This window comes from Typopeltis vanoorti, chromosome 9 (assembly GCF_054136105.1).
Source record: "Typopeltis vanoorti isolate ZY-2024b chromosome 9, IOZ_Tvanoo_1.0, whole genome shotgun sequence".
In the NCBI taxonomy this organism is placed as follows: domain Eukaryota; kingdom Metazoa; phylum Arthropoda; class Arachnida; order Uropygi; family Thelyphonidae; genus Typopeltis; species Typopeltis vanoorti.
In genome coordinates, this window is record NC_143557.1 from 52,139,397 (window position 1) to 52,160,782 (window position 21,386).

The 21,386-nt window shown below is 35.0% G+C and overlaps 1 protein-coding gene across 5 annotated transcripts in view; it reads right to left on the bottom strand.

Moving 5' to 3' along the window:
- The window catches only part of tty (tweety), a 423,622-nt gene that overhangs the window by 284,984 nt on the left and 117,252 nt on the right, over positions 1-21,386 (bottom strand). For all 5 annotated transcript variants that reach the window (XM_090398011.1, XM_090398010.1, XM_090398012.1 and 2 more), the window contains exon 3: positions 21,191-21,348. In XM_090398011.1, coding sequence (XP_090254137.1) covers positions 21,191-21,348 — 158 coding nt within the window. The remainder of the gene's footprint in view (positions 1-21,190; positions 21,349-21,386) is intronic.

Here is a 21,386-nt window from a genome sequence, read left to right on the forward strand (position 1 = left end):
TTATTACTTATCGAACAGAGTTAATAAACCAAAAGATAAAAAAAAAAACACTGTATTAAGATAGTGGTTGGAGAAAGTACCTCACGATTATATCAATAACCCATAAGAAACAGACATTAACTGATAACCTGTACGCAATCAAAGAAAAGCACAAGTACAAAGAAATGAGATTAGAACCAGAGGACTCACGCAACAAAGCACGAAGACAATAAAAAGTATTGTGTCCGCACTTATAATCGACATTTATTCTGAAATAAATCATTCTCCACTGGTCACCAACGAAACTCACGATCGTAAAAGAGAGGATAAGTTGATAACGGAGATCAAATTGATAGAATCAACTTCTAGATCACGCACGCATGACAAAGTTTTCCTTATCTTTATAAATTCTCATCAAGAAGAAACAAATTAAAATTAACGTAATTCAAAAATTCTGAAGTAAATGGAAAGACAGAGTATACAAATCTGAATTATAAAAATAAAGCATAACTTGTAACATTTTCATTGTAAGTTCGGAAATTAAATTAGGCTATTTGTTATTTTGTTAGGAAAGACTCTCCTCGTTGTGTAGGTGTTAGAGATATAAAGGTCGTCCTCTCAGAATAAGATACATAACTGACGAGTCAAAGTTCAAAAGTCGTCACATTTTTGTATAATAAAAGCAAAATTTGAAGACGGAAGAATAGGGGAAGGTAAAGTGAGTCATGATTACACATCAGGAATAACGGCTAGCTTGGTAGAGAAATAACTGGCATTATTGGAAAGGTAGACTCCACTATTTAAATTTTAATCACAAGCAAACAACTTCTTAAAATCAATAAAAATAGCACCACTTCCTTCAGTAGCATTATCTAGAATTTCTGGAGAGTACTAAACCTAGCAATCTAATTTTGGAAATGAAGAGAAAAGGCTAAAGACTTTCCTAAAGACTGATAACCAGTATTTAAGTATTAGAAAAGATACTTCTGTAGAAAAGCGGGCATAAAATATTTTATCATTAAAGCGCAAAAAGAAATAATACACAAACACTATTTGGCTCCAAAAATCTAAAACGGCCTGCCGCTCTTAATACGAAAGGAAAACAACATGAACACATACAGAAATCTGATTAGTATCTAAATTTTTATAAGACAAATTAACCAATACAAAATATTAAAGTAATTACTGAACTACATTGTTCTTATTCCACGTGTACATATGTATAATATATATATATATATATATATATATATATATATATAATAAAAAAATAGCTTTGTATTTTTAACATTTATTATACCCAAGGTAAAAAAAATACTTTTTTTTTTACCTTGGGATAAAATCCTCCTGAGATTTTTATTTAATAAGGTTAAAACACCTTATGGTAACTTGTTCTGGTAAAATACTTAAGCTCTGTATTACTAAAATCTTGGTATTTATAGCCTGGCTCCCACTGATGAGACCACAATAAAGGTCGAAACTGGTCTGGGTAGTGGCCCCTTGCCTTTAATACAAAGCATCATACATCTCCTCCAGGAGATGTGCTTTGCATTAAGGGTAAATATTAAGATTAGTGATCAGAGTTTATTCTACTTTTACAATGAGTTGCCTTGGTCTTGCACTACGTGCAGGATCAGCTAGACTTGCAACACTTGCAGGCTCAAACTTGACTTGTTTGTCTGTTTGCTTACTTGGGAAATGGAGTAAAACCAGGTTTAAAATAGCTTGGTATTTTTAACATACATACATACATATATATATATATACACATATATATACTTAGTTTTATGAAAAAAATTGAATGACTAGAACCGAGATTTAATTAAAAAGGTTTTAATATAAACACACTACTAGTTTTGGCCTGTAACAGCCTTCTTCAGGTGACATTATAAAAGAAAAAACACTAAACATTGAGGGTTAAAAGACTATGAACAACATAGACAGTCTTTATACATAATTAGCATTAAAACGTTGTAGTTGTATTTACATATGTAAATATGTAAATACAACTACAGTTGTATTTACATATGTAAATACAACTATAGTTGTATTTACATATGTTGTTCATAGTCTTTTAACCCTCAATGTTTAGTGTTTTTTCTTTTATAATGTCACCTGAAGAAGGCTGTTACAGGCCAAAACTAGTAGTGTGTTTATATTAAAACCTTTTTAATTAAATCACGGTTCTAGTCATTCAATTTTTTTCATAAAACTATGTATGTTAACAGAGTCAATGATCATTCTGTCACATATATATACACACATATATATATATATATATATATATATATATATATATCATTCTCTGTATATATTGTCAATATCTTTGTGTATAATATATATATGTACATGGAATAAGAACAATGTAGTTCAGTAAATTATATATATATATAATACATTATTCTCTGTATATATTTCAATATCTTTGTATACTATAATCATTTTTTGAATATATATAAACACACATATATTATTCTCTAAATATATTTCAATATTTTGTGTATTATTTATGCTGTGCAATTGTCCTACTTCTTGTAACCGGGATGAGCTCATGCGCTTAGGTTATAGATAAGATGTCATTGTTTTACAATTTTATCATTTTTAAAGAAAATTTAAACGAATGAAATGTAATGTAATGATAAGTATCGTACACCCACACTGCGCAGAATCGAGCTTGGCAATGTGCCAAGAATAATCAATTCATGCTAAAAGGGAGAAAAAAATTGAAGGATGTACGAATTGGTCACCAACAACACGCGAAATCATGTCCTTTATACGTAAATTTTCCACTGTTGTACAAGCAAAATAGTTACCACTTTAATAATTAGAATTTTCATAAAAGAAAAGCTAATTTCCCGACGTATAGTAATAAACACTCATCCCACGAAACGCACTGATTACCCTAATATCGGAATGGGTTCTCCTTCTTCTGACATGTGCAGAAGTGTCGAAGGGTCTCGTATCTGTGAGCGTACAGTAATGATAACTCAATAAATGAAATGAATTTTTTTTTTTTTTTTTTTTGAAATTTGAAGAGAAAAGGCGAGAATGGATCTACGATTTTTAGAATTAGTGTTTTCTATTTATACTGTTTTGATTATATTTGAATGAATATAATACTTTATAGTGCTTAAATAACAGAATGCTGTGTTACCTACACATCTTCTCTCACATAGGCTCTTGATATTCACTAACGACAGTGTTGTTTGAAATTCCTAAAGATGGGTAAACTGCTTTATGAGATAAAAAGATTCTTAAAAATGAAAATTATCGTGGTCCTTTATTGCTAAAATTTTAAAAATGATCAAGTACAACAAAATCCGTTGTTTTTGTTCATCCCAGTTCGAAAGAAGAAATCGTTCTTCAATACATTTCTCTGAGGGTTTGAATCCAGAAATCTCGAGTGCAACTTTCTTTCGCATTTTTTAATTAATTATGATATTAATATTTGGATATTTTATGAGAACTCTGTATTATTTTTTGAAGTGTTGAATATTTACTAACACAAAACACTAGAATTCACTTCCTCGTTTAATAAAACGACTGTGAAAACGTGTTTCTCTCTTTTTAACCAATCATTGGTGCTGCATACAATATCATTTTCTTGATGTGTGGATTCCGCACTAAATTCAAAATAAATTGTTAAATATACGTCCCCTTCATACAACAAAGTGGTTGTGATCTACTTTGCACGAGGATAGAAGATGCGGCACTTACTCGATCGTCGATAGTGTTTTGTACTCCCATGTTATCCAAAAAAGAATATATTATTAGATTTTAAACTTACAACGATAAAAATAAATTAACTGTAATGATGCTTTAAAATCAATTTAATCACACGGAAGAGATATATCTACAGGCTTTTTTTTAATCGTTGTCAAATGTGTAAATCAAGTGTTTATTATTTGTTTAATTACATGGAGCTACAAACCAATTCATAAATTTTTAATACGATCGATAATGTTGAGCACTTGCGCAAATACAGAACAACAATTATGGTTAGGAAAATTTACCTTTTAAAGGTGAACGACAGTAAGAAATGCGTAGTATGTTGTTGAAGTGTGTGATATGAGGATAGCACTACAGCAACTAACGCCAGCTTTACAGTATGCGCATACTGTATGTTTTGTGTTTCAGAAGAAAGCAGGTAAAGGAGTTAAGATCGACTTCCCGTACTGGATTTCACAAACAATGATTATACCAATTAAAGTTACTGGATTCGAACCATGTCCGATGAACTGATTATTCTGTAGAGATTATTAATTATATGAAGAGCCAAAGGCTTCAATTCGGCGACATGAACTTATTTAAGTTAAGGAATATTACATCCCATATTGTTTCTTAGCCGAATAAGAAACTCAAAGAGTTTCATGCAGAATATAGAAACTACATAAAGTTCGGCGATTCCATGCGTAAGCAAATACCTGGATAGTGCAGCACCTGACCCATTTGGTAGTGCAAACTGAGGTAGCTCATAGTAAGGGTGGAGCAAGCTCCGATCACTATTCTTGGTATTTACCCATAATGTTAACTTAGCTCTTAAGAGCTGTATTACTGTTCTACAAGTCCGCGCGGTTAGCCTAGTGGCTTTGCGCTTCGCAACCTTATGCCTGGGGAAGGAGTGTCCTAGGTTCGATTCCCGTCAACGACGTGAGGAGCTTAAGGATCAGCCATAGCCAAGTTAGCCGGTCTTGGGCGTGGACAGCAGGGTTTTTTCCGCCAGTTTATCTGGTGTTTTTCATCCCGCAAGCAGGCAAACCGGTATGAGGACACACGGATTACAGCCAGGAATACTGACCCAGCCATAGGTCTGATTCGTCAGCCTATGCCGGTTCCGGAGCCCTGATAAAATTTGGGGGGGGGGGACTAGATGGTACCGTGAACTCCCGTAAAAGGGGAAAAGCAGTATCATCACACGAAATTTATTTATTTTTACTGTTCTACATTATGAGAGAGAAGGTCACTACCCTGACCGGCTTCAACCTTTGATTGAGGTCTCATCAGTGAGTAGATAGACCTAGTTAATACCAAGTATTAACTAAGATATTTACATCCCTTCTATGAGAATTGCCACGAAGGTGTCCTAATAAATTACTAATTATATGAAGAACTAAAGGCTTCAATTCGGCGACATGAACTTATTTATATTACATCCCATATTGTTTCTTAGCCGAATAAGAAACTCCAAGAGTTTCATGCCGAATATAGAAAGTATATAAAGTAATATCCCTTAACTTAAATAAGTTCATGTCGCCGAATTGAAGCCTTTGGCTCTTCATATAATTAGTCATTTATTAGGACACCTTCTTGGCAATTCTCATAGAAGGGATGTAAGTTCTGTTCGCTACAAACTTGATATTAACTAGGTCTACCTACTCACTGATGAGACCCCAATGAGGGTGGAAACCGGTGCGGGGCGGATCTGGCTTTGAGAGGCTCCGCTTGGAGGTAGGTTTTTGCCTGTCTCTGAGTTGGGCCACCGCTGAGATTATGGCTCTGCTTGGTGGTGGGGTGAGCCTGCCACTGGGTAGACCAATGCTAAGAAGCGCTTCTCGGTGACGGGGGGTGAGTCTGTCATCGAATGGAACGCTGAGTTGGGCGATCTTTCGGGATCGTCCTATTTTTAGAGCCCGCTTCATCTATACATAAGGTTGAAACCGGTCTGGGTTTCAACCTTCTCTCATAATGTAGAACAGTAATACAGCTCCTAGGAGCTAAGTTCACATTATGGATAAATACCAAGAATAGTTGTCGAAGCTTGCTCCACCCTTACTATGAGTTGACTCAGTTTGCACTACCAAATGGAACAGGTGCTGCACTATCCAGGTATTTGCTTACGCTTGGAATCGGCGAACTTTATATAGTTTCTATATTCGGCTGAAACTCTTTGAGTTTCTTATTTGGCTAAGAAACAATATGGGATGTAATATCCCTTAACTTAAATAAATTCTGTATAGATATTTTCCCTGCTATGAAGTATGCTCTCGGGTCAGGGAGATTGCCCTCAAAATCTTCCTTTCTTTCATTTTAAAAGAAATGAATGATTAGATGAAGCAGGCTTTTACTCATTAACTCACGCGACACTTCCTGCAAGAAGCTCGGTTTTTTGCACTCTGCCGTTTCTACACATACTTCAATTGGTATGTAATTATTAAAATTTTAAACTTAGGTGTTATCTCTTACATCAAAACACTAAAGCATTTAGGTCCTCCTGACATGCCCTTCCATCTCAATTCCATGAACACCAATCTATTCCAAATCTATTTCTGTTCCACGTGTTTTGAGAAAGTCAGGAAAAAAAAATTATCCGAGTGCTTAAGAAATATGACATCTATTCGCACTACATCCAAGCAACTGACAACCTTATCCGTTATCCGAAGAATCCTTTTTGTCCCCTGCATATCCAGGGTATACAATCATATTTTTGCCAAAGTGGAAAAAAAAAAAAATCATTTGTAATCACCTGTAAACAATCATTTCGAAGAGCATATAGATCAGACATAAACTTTTTTTTGGGAGAACTATATCTGAAACCTGGTATTTAAGATCTACAAAAACTATCAAGTTATTTCAATTTTGCTTTAAATCAGACCATTTCTAGTGACCAAACTGGAGAAAAAACTAAAAACAATATAAAAATATATTCGCAAATGATAACTAAACAAACTGCCTAGAAGTAAACTAATAAAGCCACAGCTATAAAACCAAAAACGAATCCAGATTCAATTACTGTGAAAATAAATGAAAAATATCTTGTTAGTAGTTTAAATTTTTCAGATTAGAAATAAAAGGCAACATTTTAAAAATCTAAGAAATAATCAAAAATTCAAAAAAGCTACTGAACAGGAATAGTTTCTAAGTATAGTAGTACAATACAGTATATATATATATGCATATTTTAATGCAGTTATTTATCACTAATAACCATCTCATATAAAATTTGTTCGTCGATTTAAATCAGAGCGAATTTCGATTATTTTACCTCCATACGAAACCTAGTTATTGTATTTACATTTCGGGTTGGACAGCTTAACAGCAATGCGGGTTTTCGTCACTTTCTTAGAAAGTTTATGATGAAGAATAAAGCAAGACGGTCAAAAGATATACAGTGATTCGGTTTCTCCTAACACGACATAATAATCGTTGTGTTACGAGAAATCGACGTAATAATAACACTAAGGTGACACGCAACCAGTTGAGAGAGCGGTGCGAGAGGAATCAATTCAAATAGAAACAGCACCAGAAAAATTTTGAGAGATAATGCAAAGTTGTTTTAGCTTTCAGATTTCCATATATGACAAATGTTGTTAGATTTATGAATAACACCATTTCAAGGAAATAAATAAAGAGCATTTCTAAATATAGTCTTGCAAATGCATTCGTCAGTCCAATATAAGAAATTCGAATGTTACAATATAAACATTCGATATTTATCTGCTGTAGAAATTCCACTACTGTACTATAATTTACTTTAACATAGCTCTTTATAAACTTCTTTTCAACCCTAGAGACGAATCTAATATTAAGTTCTATCATTTCGAATCTTTGTAAGAATAAAAATATTCTAGTTATAGCGAAAGGAATATACTAAATATGATTATCATTTCAAAATGTTTTGCCAATAAAACTGGAATTATAACTAGATTGGAAAAAAATCTTTTAGCAAGTCGTAGTTTAGAGCCTGGGATTACCTGCTCAAAGCCAAATGAATATTTGAGTTAGCTGGGCTTTATAACTATATACAATAGACACTATCCCCAGTAGAATTAATTTCTTATGCGAGCTCCACTCACGAAAGTTTGTAAAGCCTACAGTATATTAGCATTGTGAGTGGGCTAAGGATTTTTCTATTTTTTTCGATTAATTTCATAATTTTTTTGTATTTTATTGATTTTTTTTACATAGACCGGAAACCCTGCTCTAGAAACCACGTCTTATATTAAATTATACACGATTTGGTCTCTGAACATGTGCATACTATTGGTCAGCTTAACAGTACTGCGATGAAATTTATCTTCAAGCTAAAAACAATCATAAACATCCATGCCCAAGGCGGGATTCTAACCTGCTGTTGAGTGGAGAGAGGATATGCTAACACCTTGGCCAACGAGGCCATCAATTTGGCGATATCTACAGTTTTCGTGAAAATTAACGTGCCCTCTACGACAAAGTTAAGTTATCTAAATAACTCTATCATGCAATGGTACTTGGTAAAAGCCGTGTGTGGGTGTGGGCGTGTCACGAGCTATTATAACACGTTTTATTAAATTCGACTCATTTTCGGTTTATGTACTCTAAACATGAAATTTTGTTTCTCTAATTTTGCCATTACAAACGATCCGATTAAAATCAAAGCTGAAATGAATGAACAAATTGTAATAGAGATCCTAAATACCAAATTTTATTAAATTACAGACAGGTAAAGATTCTACAATCACTTCGAAATTTGCTAATAAAAATGAGCAGACTGAAATCAATATTGAACCATACGAACATCTGTGCATTTCTTGAATTTTAAATTTTATTAAATTTCATCCAGCTAGAATGTACTTACTTCAATATACAATTTTCCTTTGTGTCTAGGCAAACAGTCCGATAAAAAAAAATCGAATTGGCCTAACAACAGATTGTTGTAAGAATTTAAAATTTAATTAAAATCTGTGTAACAAGAAAGCGAGTATAAGTTGCGTATACGGCCTACAGACAAAACAACTCTCAACCTTATTTGTTAAACAGACTTTGCATACGAACAAAACATCGGCAATATGCTATGGTTATTTGTTCGCATATAACGCATGGAAGTGTTCAGAAATAAATATCAAACTTAAATGAAACACTAAACCAAAGCAACAAGAATGGTTAATGAGGAAAATCACATAATTTTTCTGAATTTTGCAAAAGCATTTGGCAACTTGACACTATCAGGATACTGGACTGAATTAGGAAATTGTTATATGATAGATATCTAAGAGTTGTGTATGGAAAGGAGCAATGCAAGAGAAGGAAGGTTACAAGTGAGATTCCACAAGGCTAAGTACTGGAACCATTAATTTTCATGTCAACGGATCAAGAGTTATTCAGCTATTTACACACAGCGTGATTACAGGGAAGGTTATAGTGCAATGTCGCATCTCTTAGGAAGATTTGAATAAGATGAAAAAGTGGGGAAATTAATGGATCAATTTAACCTACCGAAGGTTTATAACTTTGGGATCCACAGATGGGAGGCTGCATACTCTATCAGTAGAACCTTGCTGTAAGAAACAGAAAAGGTATGGGATATTGGGGAGATGGTGGATAAAAATTTGAAGTTCAGGACATGTTGTAAAGATGTAAAAATAGCTACAAGAATGCTACAATACTGAGAAGAGCAGTGACCAGCAAAGAAAGCAGTGGGGGTTCCATTGTATGATGTCTATTCCAAGGAATTATACTGAAAGAAGTAGAAAAAGCAAGAGATCTTGGAATGATGTGATAGAAAGTTATAAGGTTAAATGGGCATAAGTAATCTTCAGGGTCTGGTAGATAGAAAAAGAAATGTAGTAATCGGATAATACAGGAGAGTATATGAAATGATAGGATGTATTAAAAGAGAGTTCTTTTCTTCCTAAAAAGAAAAGAACTCCCGAGTAAAAGAGAAACAGTTTTTGTTACGTGGTTAGAGTAAATGAGTTTAAGAAGTACAATGGATTATGCGGTGTCTAAAGCGGGCCTCCAACGATAAGTCTCATGACTTCATGGAAATCCTAAATAATAAGTATAAGTTAGTAATAAAAATGAGATTGGTGAAAAGAATGCCTTTTGAATTAAATTGGAATGTAATTTTCCATTCCAATTTTTTTAGATCTGCTTCTAGAGATTGGATAAATTAATCCATGTAGAAGTGGTCTATTTGAAAGCTATAATTGTCGATATGCTACAAAAATTCTCAAATTTTTATAACATGCTTGTAATCACAAATTCCTGTATAGAAAATAGCATCACTCATAAGCAGAGATTTCTTACTGGTGCTCTACTTATCTGCGGGTCCCCCAACACCAATTGAGAGAGAGAGAGAAAGGTGAAGGTCAATAAAGGTTAACTATATGTTGTGCCAAACTAATCATGTTGGATGATGCACCCAAGGCCTAAGCAAGTACAATAAGCTACTGTAATTTATAATGAATGAACAATAAGATTACCTCTGCAGCGAGGTCAATGTTCATGCTAGACTTCAAGCGCCGTCTATTCATGACCACTGTAATAAAATTACTAGAAAATCATATTACATACATAAAATTCATTGGCTGTTTAAAGTTTTGAAACTAAGAGAGAACATGTACATGGATGCAAATACTGTATATAATTTTCTAATTTCTGTCTATTATAAACATAATATCTAGCAGATGATGATGGGCGTGATATGGTGGATCTTCACTATAACTTCATCTCCCACTTAGACAATTATAAAACATTCGAGATTCCAGCAGAAAGCAATTTTGTTGGATATAGCAGATACACTGAGCAATCGACCACCCAGGGGGGGGGGGGGGAATACACACACACACACACACACACTGGTAAGATAACAAAATTATGAATAATCTGCATAAGAAATAGCATACAAATGAAAAAAAAAAAAAAAAAAAAAAAAAAAAAAGAAAAGATTAAGAGTGGCAGTTCAAAGTGCCTCCCAAAAATGATTATGATCAAACATTGATCATAAATATATTATTAATACTTCATAGTAATTCAAATAGCAACTTAATGAATTTGTACATATTTTTGGTGAGGAGTCGGGGACAAATTTTGCTAAAGATCCCAAATACCTACTTTCAGTAAAATCCGTCCGGTTAGAGTGGAGTTACCATGCGCATGTGAAGGAGGGGTCAAAACTTGGGAAGACTACAGCGAATCTGATAGCATTTTGTAAAACTTGCTTGATAATAAATATTTTCTATATCTTAAGTTATAATTACTGCTTGGTATGCTACACCAAGTAGTAGTAATAATAATAATAATAAACGTACACTCCTGCGTGTCGTTTTGTCCGCTGTTCCTTGTTAAATATAAATGACAGAATTGTGTGTGTGTGTGTGTGTGTGTGTGTGTGTGTGTGTGTGTGTGTGTGTGTGTGTGTGTGTGTGTGTGTGTGTGTGTGTGTGTGTGTGCGTGCGCGCGCGCGTGAGCGCTATAAGGCTAAAGCGTGCAACATTTTCTTTCTCTCTCGCTGCTAAGGGAGTGACAAATCAAAAATTTCACCCACTTCCTGCAGGAATAGGTAGCTGAAATCTTGTAAGAAGGAAGGAATAACTTTCGGCGTGCAACGAAAGAAAAAGGAAAATTATAAGTCTCCCCCGCCCACAAAAACGGTATTTTCCAAACCCAAGTTTCTTTTACCTTTAATTCGAAAACGGTCCAAGAAACTGAACATTTTCCACTGCATATAACTAATGAAGTTATACACAAAGTTATAATAAAGTTTATAACTAATAAACCGAAAAAAATGAAACGAGAAAATTCTACCGAATTTCACATTAGAAGTATACGTATAAAAATACTTTCACAGAATTCGCATTCCTTAGTAAACAAACTGAATAACAATAAATAAAAAAATAAAATAAACATTATTAATATCGTTCGGCTAGGCCGAAAAAAAAAAAAAATTCGTGTTTTAAAACACCGCCTGATCCTTAGTTTTCTCCATGCCCAATTTGCTAACGCCAGAATGGCTGTCGGCAATTTCACCGCATTCCTTGTGTTTCGGATGCCATTTTTCTCGGTGAAAACTTGCACTGAACAGCATGAATGCTACGTTCTCCTTTGAAACTTGAGAAGATTACATTTTTTTTTTTTTTTTTGAAAGGCGGATATAAAATATTTCTTATTTTTAAAATGCAATCCTTCTACCCCAAACAGAATGGTCATAGAAGATTGTAGGGAGCGATTTTCACAGATTGTGCACTGTAGTGTTAAAATTAATTTCGAACATGACAAGGAAGTCTTACAAGTACCTAAATTCATTAAGTATTTGTATTCATTAAGTCTTGTTCCATGAAACATGTCATCAAACTTTCTTCCTCAAAGATCTAGCTGGCCTATAACGGCACTGATTAGTAGACGTTGGATATTTCGTGCATCACAATTCCAAAGCGGTTGGGTGCGCTTATGAACAAAGGTTCCTGTAGACATCAACGTGAATATACGGAATTTCGCTTTTTCTTACAATTCTGCGATGGCAAGAATGATAACGTAATATTTCATCCACAACATAAAGCGGCCGTTACGACCACTCTACCTTAATGACCATTGGAATCAAAACGGTTCCATTCCGTTTGCCTTGAAGCGTACGTACCATGGGCGCACGCTAAAAAAGCGTTATGAAGTATTATATTGCTGTTTAGCAACTATTTATAACCTTATTATTTCAGTAGGGATCATAAGATAAAACGAAGAATAAACTCTGTATGTAATATGAAGGCAGAAAATAAAGTATCTGTTAGTATCTAAGAAAATATTTGGTTTCATTCTCCGCTAAAGACGAGATATCTTCTATTAGAGAATCATCAGTTAGTAGCGTTCTGCTGCAAAAAAAAATAAATAAATAAAATAATAATAAAATAATAATAGAATGGCTAATATACAAACATTAAAAAAAAAATTAATAACTTCAACTCGCCAGTATCCATCAATAAAGCATATAGAGTAGACAGTAATATCCATAAACCAATTTTACGAACATTTAGGTGGAAATGTATTTATAGTACCAGCTAAAAATGTAAAAGGACCAATGCGTATATGGAAAATCGATATTGTGAATTTAACTGCAGTCTTCATCCTATATTTGCCACAGCATCACTTACTCATGATCTGGTGGCGCGTAATGTTTAATAGGGAAATAGAATGCAGCTGCACTCTTACCATCTAGCTAGAAGAGGAAGAGTTTAGAATCTCGTATGAGTTCATAACAAATGTATGAGATCTTAAGATGATTTCCTTATCATTTATGAATGCTAAGGAAATCATAAAAAATAAAATCATAAATCATAAACAACACAAAAGCCCAATTCTCTAAGATGAAAAACATTTTAACAGGAAACCTCAACCTACAATTGAAAAAAAAATTAGTAAAGACATTGATATGGAGCATGGCACTGTGTGGATGTGAAACCTGGATTCTAGGCAGAGAAGATGTAAGAAGACTGGAAGCTTTTGAAATGTGGTGCTGGCGCCGCATGAACAAAATAAAACGGACAGAAAAAAAATCAAACCAACAAGTCCTGAGAGAGATAAACGAAACAAGAACTCTAATTAAATCGATCAAAATTAGAAGCGATAGGTAGTTTGGACATATACTTCGACATGATGGACTTGTGAAAAGAATAACTGAAGGCAAAATAGAGGGGAAAAGAAGAAGAGGCAGACCAAGGAAAAGCTTTCCTAACCAATTCAAAGAAAGCACGGGTTTGAGTAGTTACCAGGAGGTTAAGAAGAAAGCCAATGACAGAGAAGAATGGAGGAAATTGCTGCTGAGCTACCAGTCCCAAGACTGATGCAACTGATGATGATGATGAAGGAAATCATCAACAGACATGACTTCAACTTCGGAAATCAACAGACATGATTTCCGAATCACACCACTGCCTAATTTAGCGTGAGGATTCCAATTCATGCAGTGAATAATACTTTTTCAAATTTCGTTTTCAAATAGTATTCTAGAGTCCCCGCACCGACTTCCTGAAATGTTACCTTCATTAGGTAATATTCGCTATGCGTGTGTGTGGAGGGGGGGGGGGTAAAAGAATTCTGTCTGGATTTGAAAACTATGATTAATGGCTTTAAGAACAAACTTTCATTGAGGAAATTGGTACACGAAATAAAAAGAAATCATATGTAACTGTGATAATAAGATTATCATCATTGCATATGATTAATTATTTGATGATCATTTCGTGGCCTATTTTTTGTATTTAAGTAATAAAAAGTTTTCAACTATTCTAAGTTGCATTATAATGCGGTTCTATGCCTGTTTTTCCAATTAAACTCATTAACCCAGTCTCTATTACAAGCTCAATAATACTCGATGAAACTGCAGATGATTTTGATTTTAACTTTATGTTTTTGTTAGGTGCCCTAGTATGCAAAATGCAGATCATACGATACAGAACAGCAAAAATCCCCCCCCTTTTTTTAAAGAAAAAAGAAATTTCTTAACCCAAATTACATGCATACACTTAACGTGTTGTAACATGCCTAACTAATATTAAATATATAACTGTATTTATTGTCTTAACAGATAACGATTAACCATATTCTACTCGACAAGTTTCACTACGGAAATATCTGGTAGCTTCACAGTTATTTTTATTTATTTATGTGTGCGTGCGTACGTATATATGTGAGAGAGTCGCTGTAAATCAGTCGGTTGGGATGATGTCCTTCGGTTGGAAGGACCTGCGTTCGAATCCCGTCTAGGGATTCGAACGCAGGTCCTTTATCAATGTTTTTCAACTGAAAGTTAGCTAGCATGTCTCATACGGAGATCTTCTTCTTCTTCTTCTGCAGCTTCTCCCACTTAAGTGGGGTCACTGTTTGTTATGAGTCTCCTCCACACCTTCCTGTCTTGGGCTGTCACCACATCCAAGTTCTTCATCTTCAAGTCCTCTTCTACCAGCTCCCTCCATCTCTTCTTTGGCCGCCCACGCTTCCGCCTTCCTTGCACATCCATCTGCATGACCCTTCTTCCCACATATTCGTCCTCCCTCCTCATCACATGACCAAACCATCTCAACCTTGCCTCTGTATTTTCGCTCCTAAGTTCGTAACTTTCACTGTTCCCCTGACATAGTCATTTCTCAGATGATCCTTTCTGGTCACACCGCACATCCACCTAAGCATTCTCATCTCTGCTACTTCCATCCTGCTAATGTTATTTTTCCTCAGGGCCACAGTTTCTATAGCATATGTCATAGCTGGCCTCACTACTGTCCTATAAATTTTGCCTTTCAGATTGATCGGCACCCTCTTATCGCATAACACTCCAGCCATCTCCCTCCAGTTCCTCCAACCTGCTTGTATCCTGCATCCCACTTCCTTCTCACCTAATCCATCTTCTTCCACTGTCGAACCTAAGTATCTAAAGTCTCTCACCTTCCTGATGACATTTCCTTTCAGCTCCAGGTCTGTCTCCTGGCCACCGCCCACTGCGCAACACATATACTCTGTCTTACTTCTGCTCAGTCTCATACCTCTCTCTTCCAGTACTTTTCTCCATCTTTCCAGTTTAGTTTCCGCTTCTTCTCTTGAATCTACACACAGCAAGATGTCATCTGCATACAACATTGTCCAAGGTGCATCTTCTCTCACCTCCTCTGTTACCACCTCCATCACAATATTAAACAGAAACGGACTTAATGCAAGCCAACTGTTACTTGAAAACTTTCTGTCTGTCCCAAACAGGTCCGAACACTTGTCTTCACATTTCTGTACATTTCCTGCACCAACCTGACATATTTCTCCGGCACCTTCTTCTCCCTCAGACACCTCCAGACTTCTTGCCTTGGCACTCTATCGTATGCTTTCTCCAGATCAATAAATACCAGATGCAGCTCCCTTTGTTTCTCTCGATATTTTTCCATCATCTGTCGTAACCCAAAGATAGCATCTGTTGTTGATCTACCAGGCATGAAGCCTAATTGTTCCTTTGCAATCTCCACCTCCTCCCTCAATCTACCATCAAGAACCCTTTCTAGGATCTTCATTGTGTGGGACATCAACTTTATTCCTCTGTAATTTTTACAGTCTTGTGCATCCCCTTTACCCTTGTAGATGGGAACAAGAGTACTCTCCCTCCATTCCTCGTGTATATTTTCCTGTTGGCAAACTTTCATGAACAGGTCCCACAGCAGGTCAATTCCCTCTTCCCCCAGTGCCTTCCATGCCTCCACTGGGATTCTGTCGGGGCCCACCGCTTTTCCATTCCTCATCCTCTTCATGGCCTCCGTCACTTCCATTCTACTGATGTTCTGCCCCATCTCCTCTGTGAGTCCTTGCATTTTCCTCATTCAGAAGTCCCTCAAAGTATACTTTCCATCTGTTTCTTATGTCCACATCAGTTAGCATGTCTCATACGGAGATGGAAGGGTTTTTCTTCCCACGGAGCAGGAAAATCGACTATTAAAACACACGCAATTAACTGACATAATACACTGGCATCAGAGTGAGTTACTTCTGCCGTAAATCGAAATAAATAAAAGTACGCGCAACGAAAAGTACATTGATTCTTTTGTAGAGCAGTCAACATTATGGAGAATTCTTCTCGGTTAAGTACACTAAGGGTAATAAACTGATGTGCCTCTCTCGCACTGAAATCTGCAATAATTAATAAGAATGGCCTGATTGGTAAAGCGAGTAGCGTATCCGCTTCTTAACCAACAAGCTATGTGAGATATAAGACCACCGCCCAGTTTATCTGCGACCAGAAGTGGCTTGAATATTTCCATGTTCGGTCTTTAGCGCAGGATTTCCAGATTATTTGACACTTAGCCCGACCACCCATGGTATTAACAGTAATGTACTATGGGTTCCTTATGTGGTCGGATTCATCTAACTTATTCAGTAAATTTAAACCATTTAAATTAGAGGGGTGGGGGATGCATTTCTTGATTCGTTTGTTTTCTGCGCTATTACACTGAGGATTGTGAAAATGTGGGAAATTCCATAATTGGAAGAAGTCTTGATGATTCACAAGATTTTTTTTTTTTTTACTATTATTGAATTAACTAAATTAGCATACAGTAAAAAAAAAAATATATATATATATGAATGAAAATGATAACCATTAAGATCCATGATTCACTGTTGTGTACGTGTAGGTAACGGGGGGGGGGGGTCAATATCCAGATTGGAAAGCCTGCCATATGGAGTCAGCAGCTTACACAGTGAATTGTAATATTTGATGAAATACAGTACTGTTATTCGAAAATAATACAATCTGATTTTTTGCAATTCCTTTTCTGAAGTATCAAAATTTATATACTATTTAACAATTGGAATTATGAACCGTTCAAGGTCGCGAATATTGTGAGATATCTCGTACACAGATTCTTGGGGATTTCATTTCTTTTCTCAAATCACATTTTTTTAATATAGCGAAAAAAGGCCCATTATAAATCTCTCTCTCTCACACACACACACACACAAACAAATCATACAAAATATCTTTCATTATATGGAGTGAAGCAATCAGTTCATCATTTTAAAGCATCATTAATGACCATTATGTTGCAAAGTTCAATGTAATAGGTAACAGAAACGGGGATGGAGACTATTCAGCAGTGATTTTAAACTTCAGTCACTTGTCAAATTAATCGTTAACATAGCGAGTCATGAATTTTATTATTATTATACAGCAACTCCATGGAGTCGAGTCATCGCGGGAGGTCCACTAAAAACAATAATTAATAGCTGTACAATATCTGTTATATTCTGCCTTGAAATCATTCATCGACAAAGCACACATAACTGACTGTCAATCTCAATTTATTCCACTCGTTCACTACTCTCCAAGCAAAAAAATCTAGCCCTCACTCCCTCATTAACCACATTCTTACTCAATTTCGATGGATAACATCTGGTGTTCTTCACATTATTCATGTACTGAAATATTTCATCCACATCAATCCTATAAACCCCCCAAGTAACTTATACGTCTCTATCATATCTACCCCCCCCCCCACACACACACTTATCAGCCGATCAACCGGCTTCTGTAACCAACAAATCTTCCATTATATGGAGCGTCACACAGTCCTGCAACCATCTTAGCCACCCTCCTCTGAATCCGCTCCACTTCCATCCACATCTCTGAGAGAAACCCATGTGACCAGGTCTGTGTGCAATAATCCAGATGAGGCCTTATCAAGGCCTTATAACCGTCTTATCTCTGCATGTCAGGGGGGGGGTTCTTCAATAACAGGTAATCCTATGAGATGTTTTAGTCACTTTTGCAGTATGCCCTCTGAATTTTAACTCTATATCCACCAAAACCCCAAATCCTGGGCCTCAGAAAATTCCTGGAGTACAGTCCCATCAATATGGTACACGATGGTAATCTTTTCACTCCAAAATGCATAATCTTACACTTTGTCACATTAAACTGGCATCTGACACAAGAACTGCATACACTCTTCAGTCTTTTGCCTATAAATCTTGAAACAGCCGAGATGTTTACGAAATCGATTACAATTCTTATCCAACAAAATGGCGATCAGTTCTGCTTAATATGTTGGTTAAAATAATAACACAATAAAATACAATATCCCTTTTTATTTTGAATTTATTTTACAAAATAAATAAAAATAAATAAATGTTCAAAATAACACAGGCCAAATGCATACTTTTACTAATTGTTTCTTCTTTCATTCTATTCTAATACATTGAAAGATATTACCAAACTCATCATCTTTTAACAATTACACGATCTTCTCAAGTCTGAAACTAAAAGCATTTTGTTTTTTGTTTCTAAACTAAAATCGTCAAATACTCTGAGCGTAATTGACGCCCTGAAGAAACATGTTTCGGTTTTAAGATTCAAGCTAACAGTGAATGGGGTAATTCGGCCAGCAAATAAACCTGTTTTACTTCACGCTCTTTTTGCTTGCTTCATTATTCTATTTTGTTTACAATGCGACTATCTTCGTACTAATAATGAAACGTAATTATCTGGCATAAGTTAGCAACAAAGATAAATTATCTGAGAATTATATTTTTACCTTCCTAGATCAATGCCTTTGACTTCTTACTGATATAAGAAAATAGAAAAATATAATTTAACGACGGCTGGAGGTAGAACGTTAATTGAAGTGAATTCTTTTATGAAAATATACTTGTAGGTATCTATGATCTGAGTCAAGACTACAGTGAAGTGCTAAATGGGAAAACGAAGTGTGGGCCAGGAAGAAATGAGCATTAGGGTAATGACATCAAATGCACCGAGTACGTTACATTATGGTGCTAATGGCGTCGTTAAAAGGTTTCAGCATCATTTAAGCATGTTTGCACGGTGAAGTAATTCTACGTTAAGGTAGAAATGTCATCTACTGCACTCTGAGTTACTAACGACCGCAAACGGCTCAAGTTCTGAGAAGTGGCATAGAATTGGAAAAACACTTTCTTTTTCTTTAGTAGGAACTATTTGAGATGATGGATTTTAAAACTGAAAAAATACATCAGCAACCCGGGAAAGCAAAAATAACATCCTTTAAAGAAAGGTCTGAAAAAATAGTTATTTGTCCAAACATTTCTTTAAAGGACAGAATACAAACAAATGAATTTCACAAATGAAGAATTTCAAAACAATAATACAACAATATATCATTATAAACTAGCAAAATTACTCTGCGATCCACGGGTCGTAACTCACTTATTTCTTTACATTCCCCCCCCCCCCCCTTCCCAAATACAGTTTAAGTTTGATGATCCCACGGATCGTTACCAGATCTCTGGGGGAGAGGGGAGGAACTTTTCCAAAAGGCTTTATTTATATCATTTAAAAATAAACATAACTGAACTGAACCTTTTCATAAAAAACAAACAAACTGTGGAACGTTATTCAAATTTCATATCGTTTCTCATGCTTTTTTTCAAAATTCTTAAGAGGGACACTGAAATCAATTATCCTCTATCAAATTTTTAAAACTGTATACTGGAGGTGGGACGTTAATTGAAGTGAATTATTTTATGATAAAATATACATGTAGATATCTATGATCTGAGTCAAGACTACAGTGAAGTGCTAAATAAGTAATTAAGCCTGTGATTCTCATAAATATGAACTTTTATACGCGATTTCGAAATCAGAGATTCCATTGTCACTCAAAGAGTAAAAGTAATAACTGTGTATTGCAGTGAAACAGCTGCTTATCAATTTTTAAATTATTGGAATGGTAATCAAGATCTGAAATCGCTCTGCATCTTGACGAATGATAATCCTATCATTTGTCACGTTCATTAAGTGATGACAAAAACATCTTACTATAACATGATCGTTGTGTCCGAATACCTCTTCCCTGTAATCCAAGAAAACTTAGTGTGCTTATTAATCAATAAAAGTAGCCAAGCATGACATCGTTCTGATGTCATATTATGTAACATGAATTTCAGCCATTTGTTTTTATTGAATGGGAAAAAATTCGTTAAACGCCTGCACGGTATAGTAGGAATAAAAATAGGTACCCTTTGTGAAATAAAAGTACAGCATGCTCCAAAATAAAGAAATTTGAAATAATAATTAAAGAATATTTCATTATTAAACACTGTATTATTGTACTTTCGTTTCACCGAGTGGCTGCTCTTTCCTTATGGTGCCTGGCTTATTAGAAAATCAAAATGTCCACATATTATAAAAACGTAAAGGATTAGATGAGATACAAGTAAATAAGGAGCACAGGCAACAACAGAGAACACTATAAACCTGGTATGACTCGTTATCCTTCCCTACATGCACTGCAATGGTTAGTGAGCAACGTTCCCCTCCCAATATAGTTAATACAGCCTCCAAGGCTCCATTTTTCTAATCCAATGAGGAATTAGCATTTCAAACACGAAGATATACTTTTCATCGAAATATAACGTCGTGTTTGAAATGCTAACTCCTCATGAATTGATACATATTTCAAATAATGTAACAAAATGTTGTGGTAGTACAGTTGAAATCACTCAAAAATACAAATTGAAGTAGGTTTGTAGGCATTATTCAACAGCAAAGGTAAAGAAAATTAATAATAATAATAATGTATTTGAATGAATAATTCTTCTATTGCGATTTATGTATATAATCATAATGGATATCAAGACAATCACAAAGCATCCATTCTGAAAATTCAGAAACTGTAGGCAATTTCTGAATTTTCTGATATACACTTGTAGGCAATTTTGAATCTCTAATGCTCATATACGTTATGAGAAATCGGGGAAAAAAATAATAATAAAAGTAAATATTATAAAAAAGTAACCTGATCAAACTGCGCGTGCCTCTGCAATTAATCTATTTTTTTTTACAATACTGATACATGTCAAAACTATTAGTGATGCAATTTAATAATAAACTAGGTAATATACACCGGTAGTTTTTTACCGTCACTTTCGTTTTTTGTACCATGTGTAAAATGATGCATTTAACTGAAGAATACTTTGAGCTATGCGCATATCCAAAACAAATACTGAATCATACCTGCAAAGAATAGCAAAAATTGCAAGAGTCCATCGTAATGGTGTGAGCTGCTTCTTCTTGACATTGGTGTCACAGCATCGGCATAGAAAGAAGATGAGAAATGCCAACAGAGTGAGTATTAGCCAGAATCCTGGTACAGCAATTAAAATTCCAAGCGCCTAGAAAACAATCTTGAATTAGCAAGTACACATTTTAT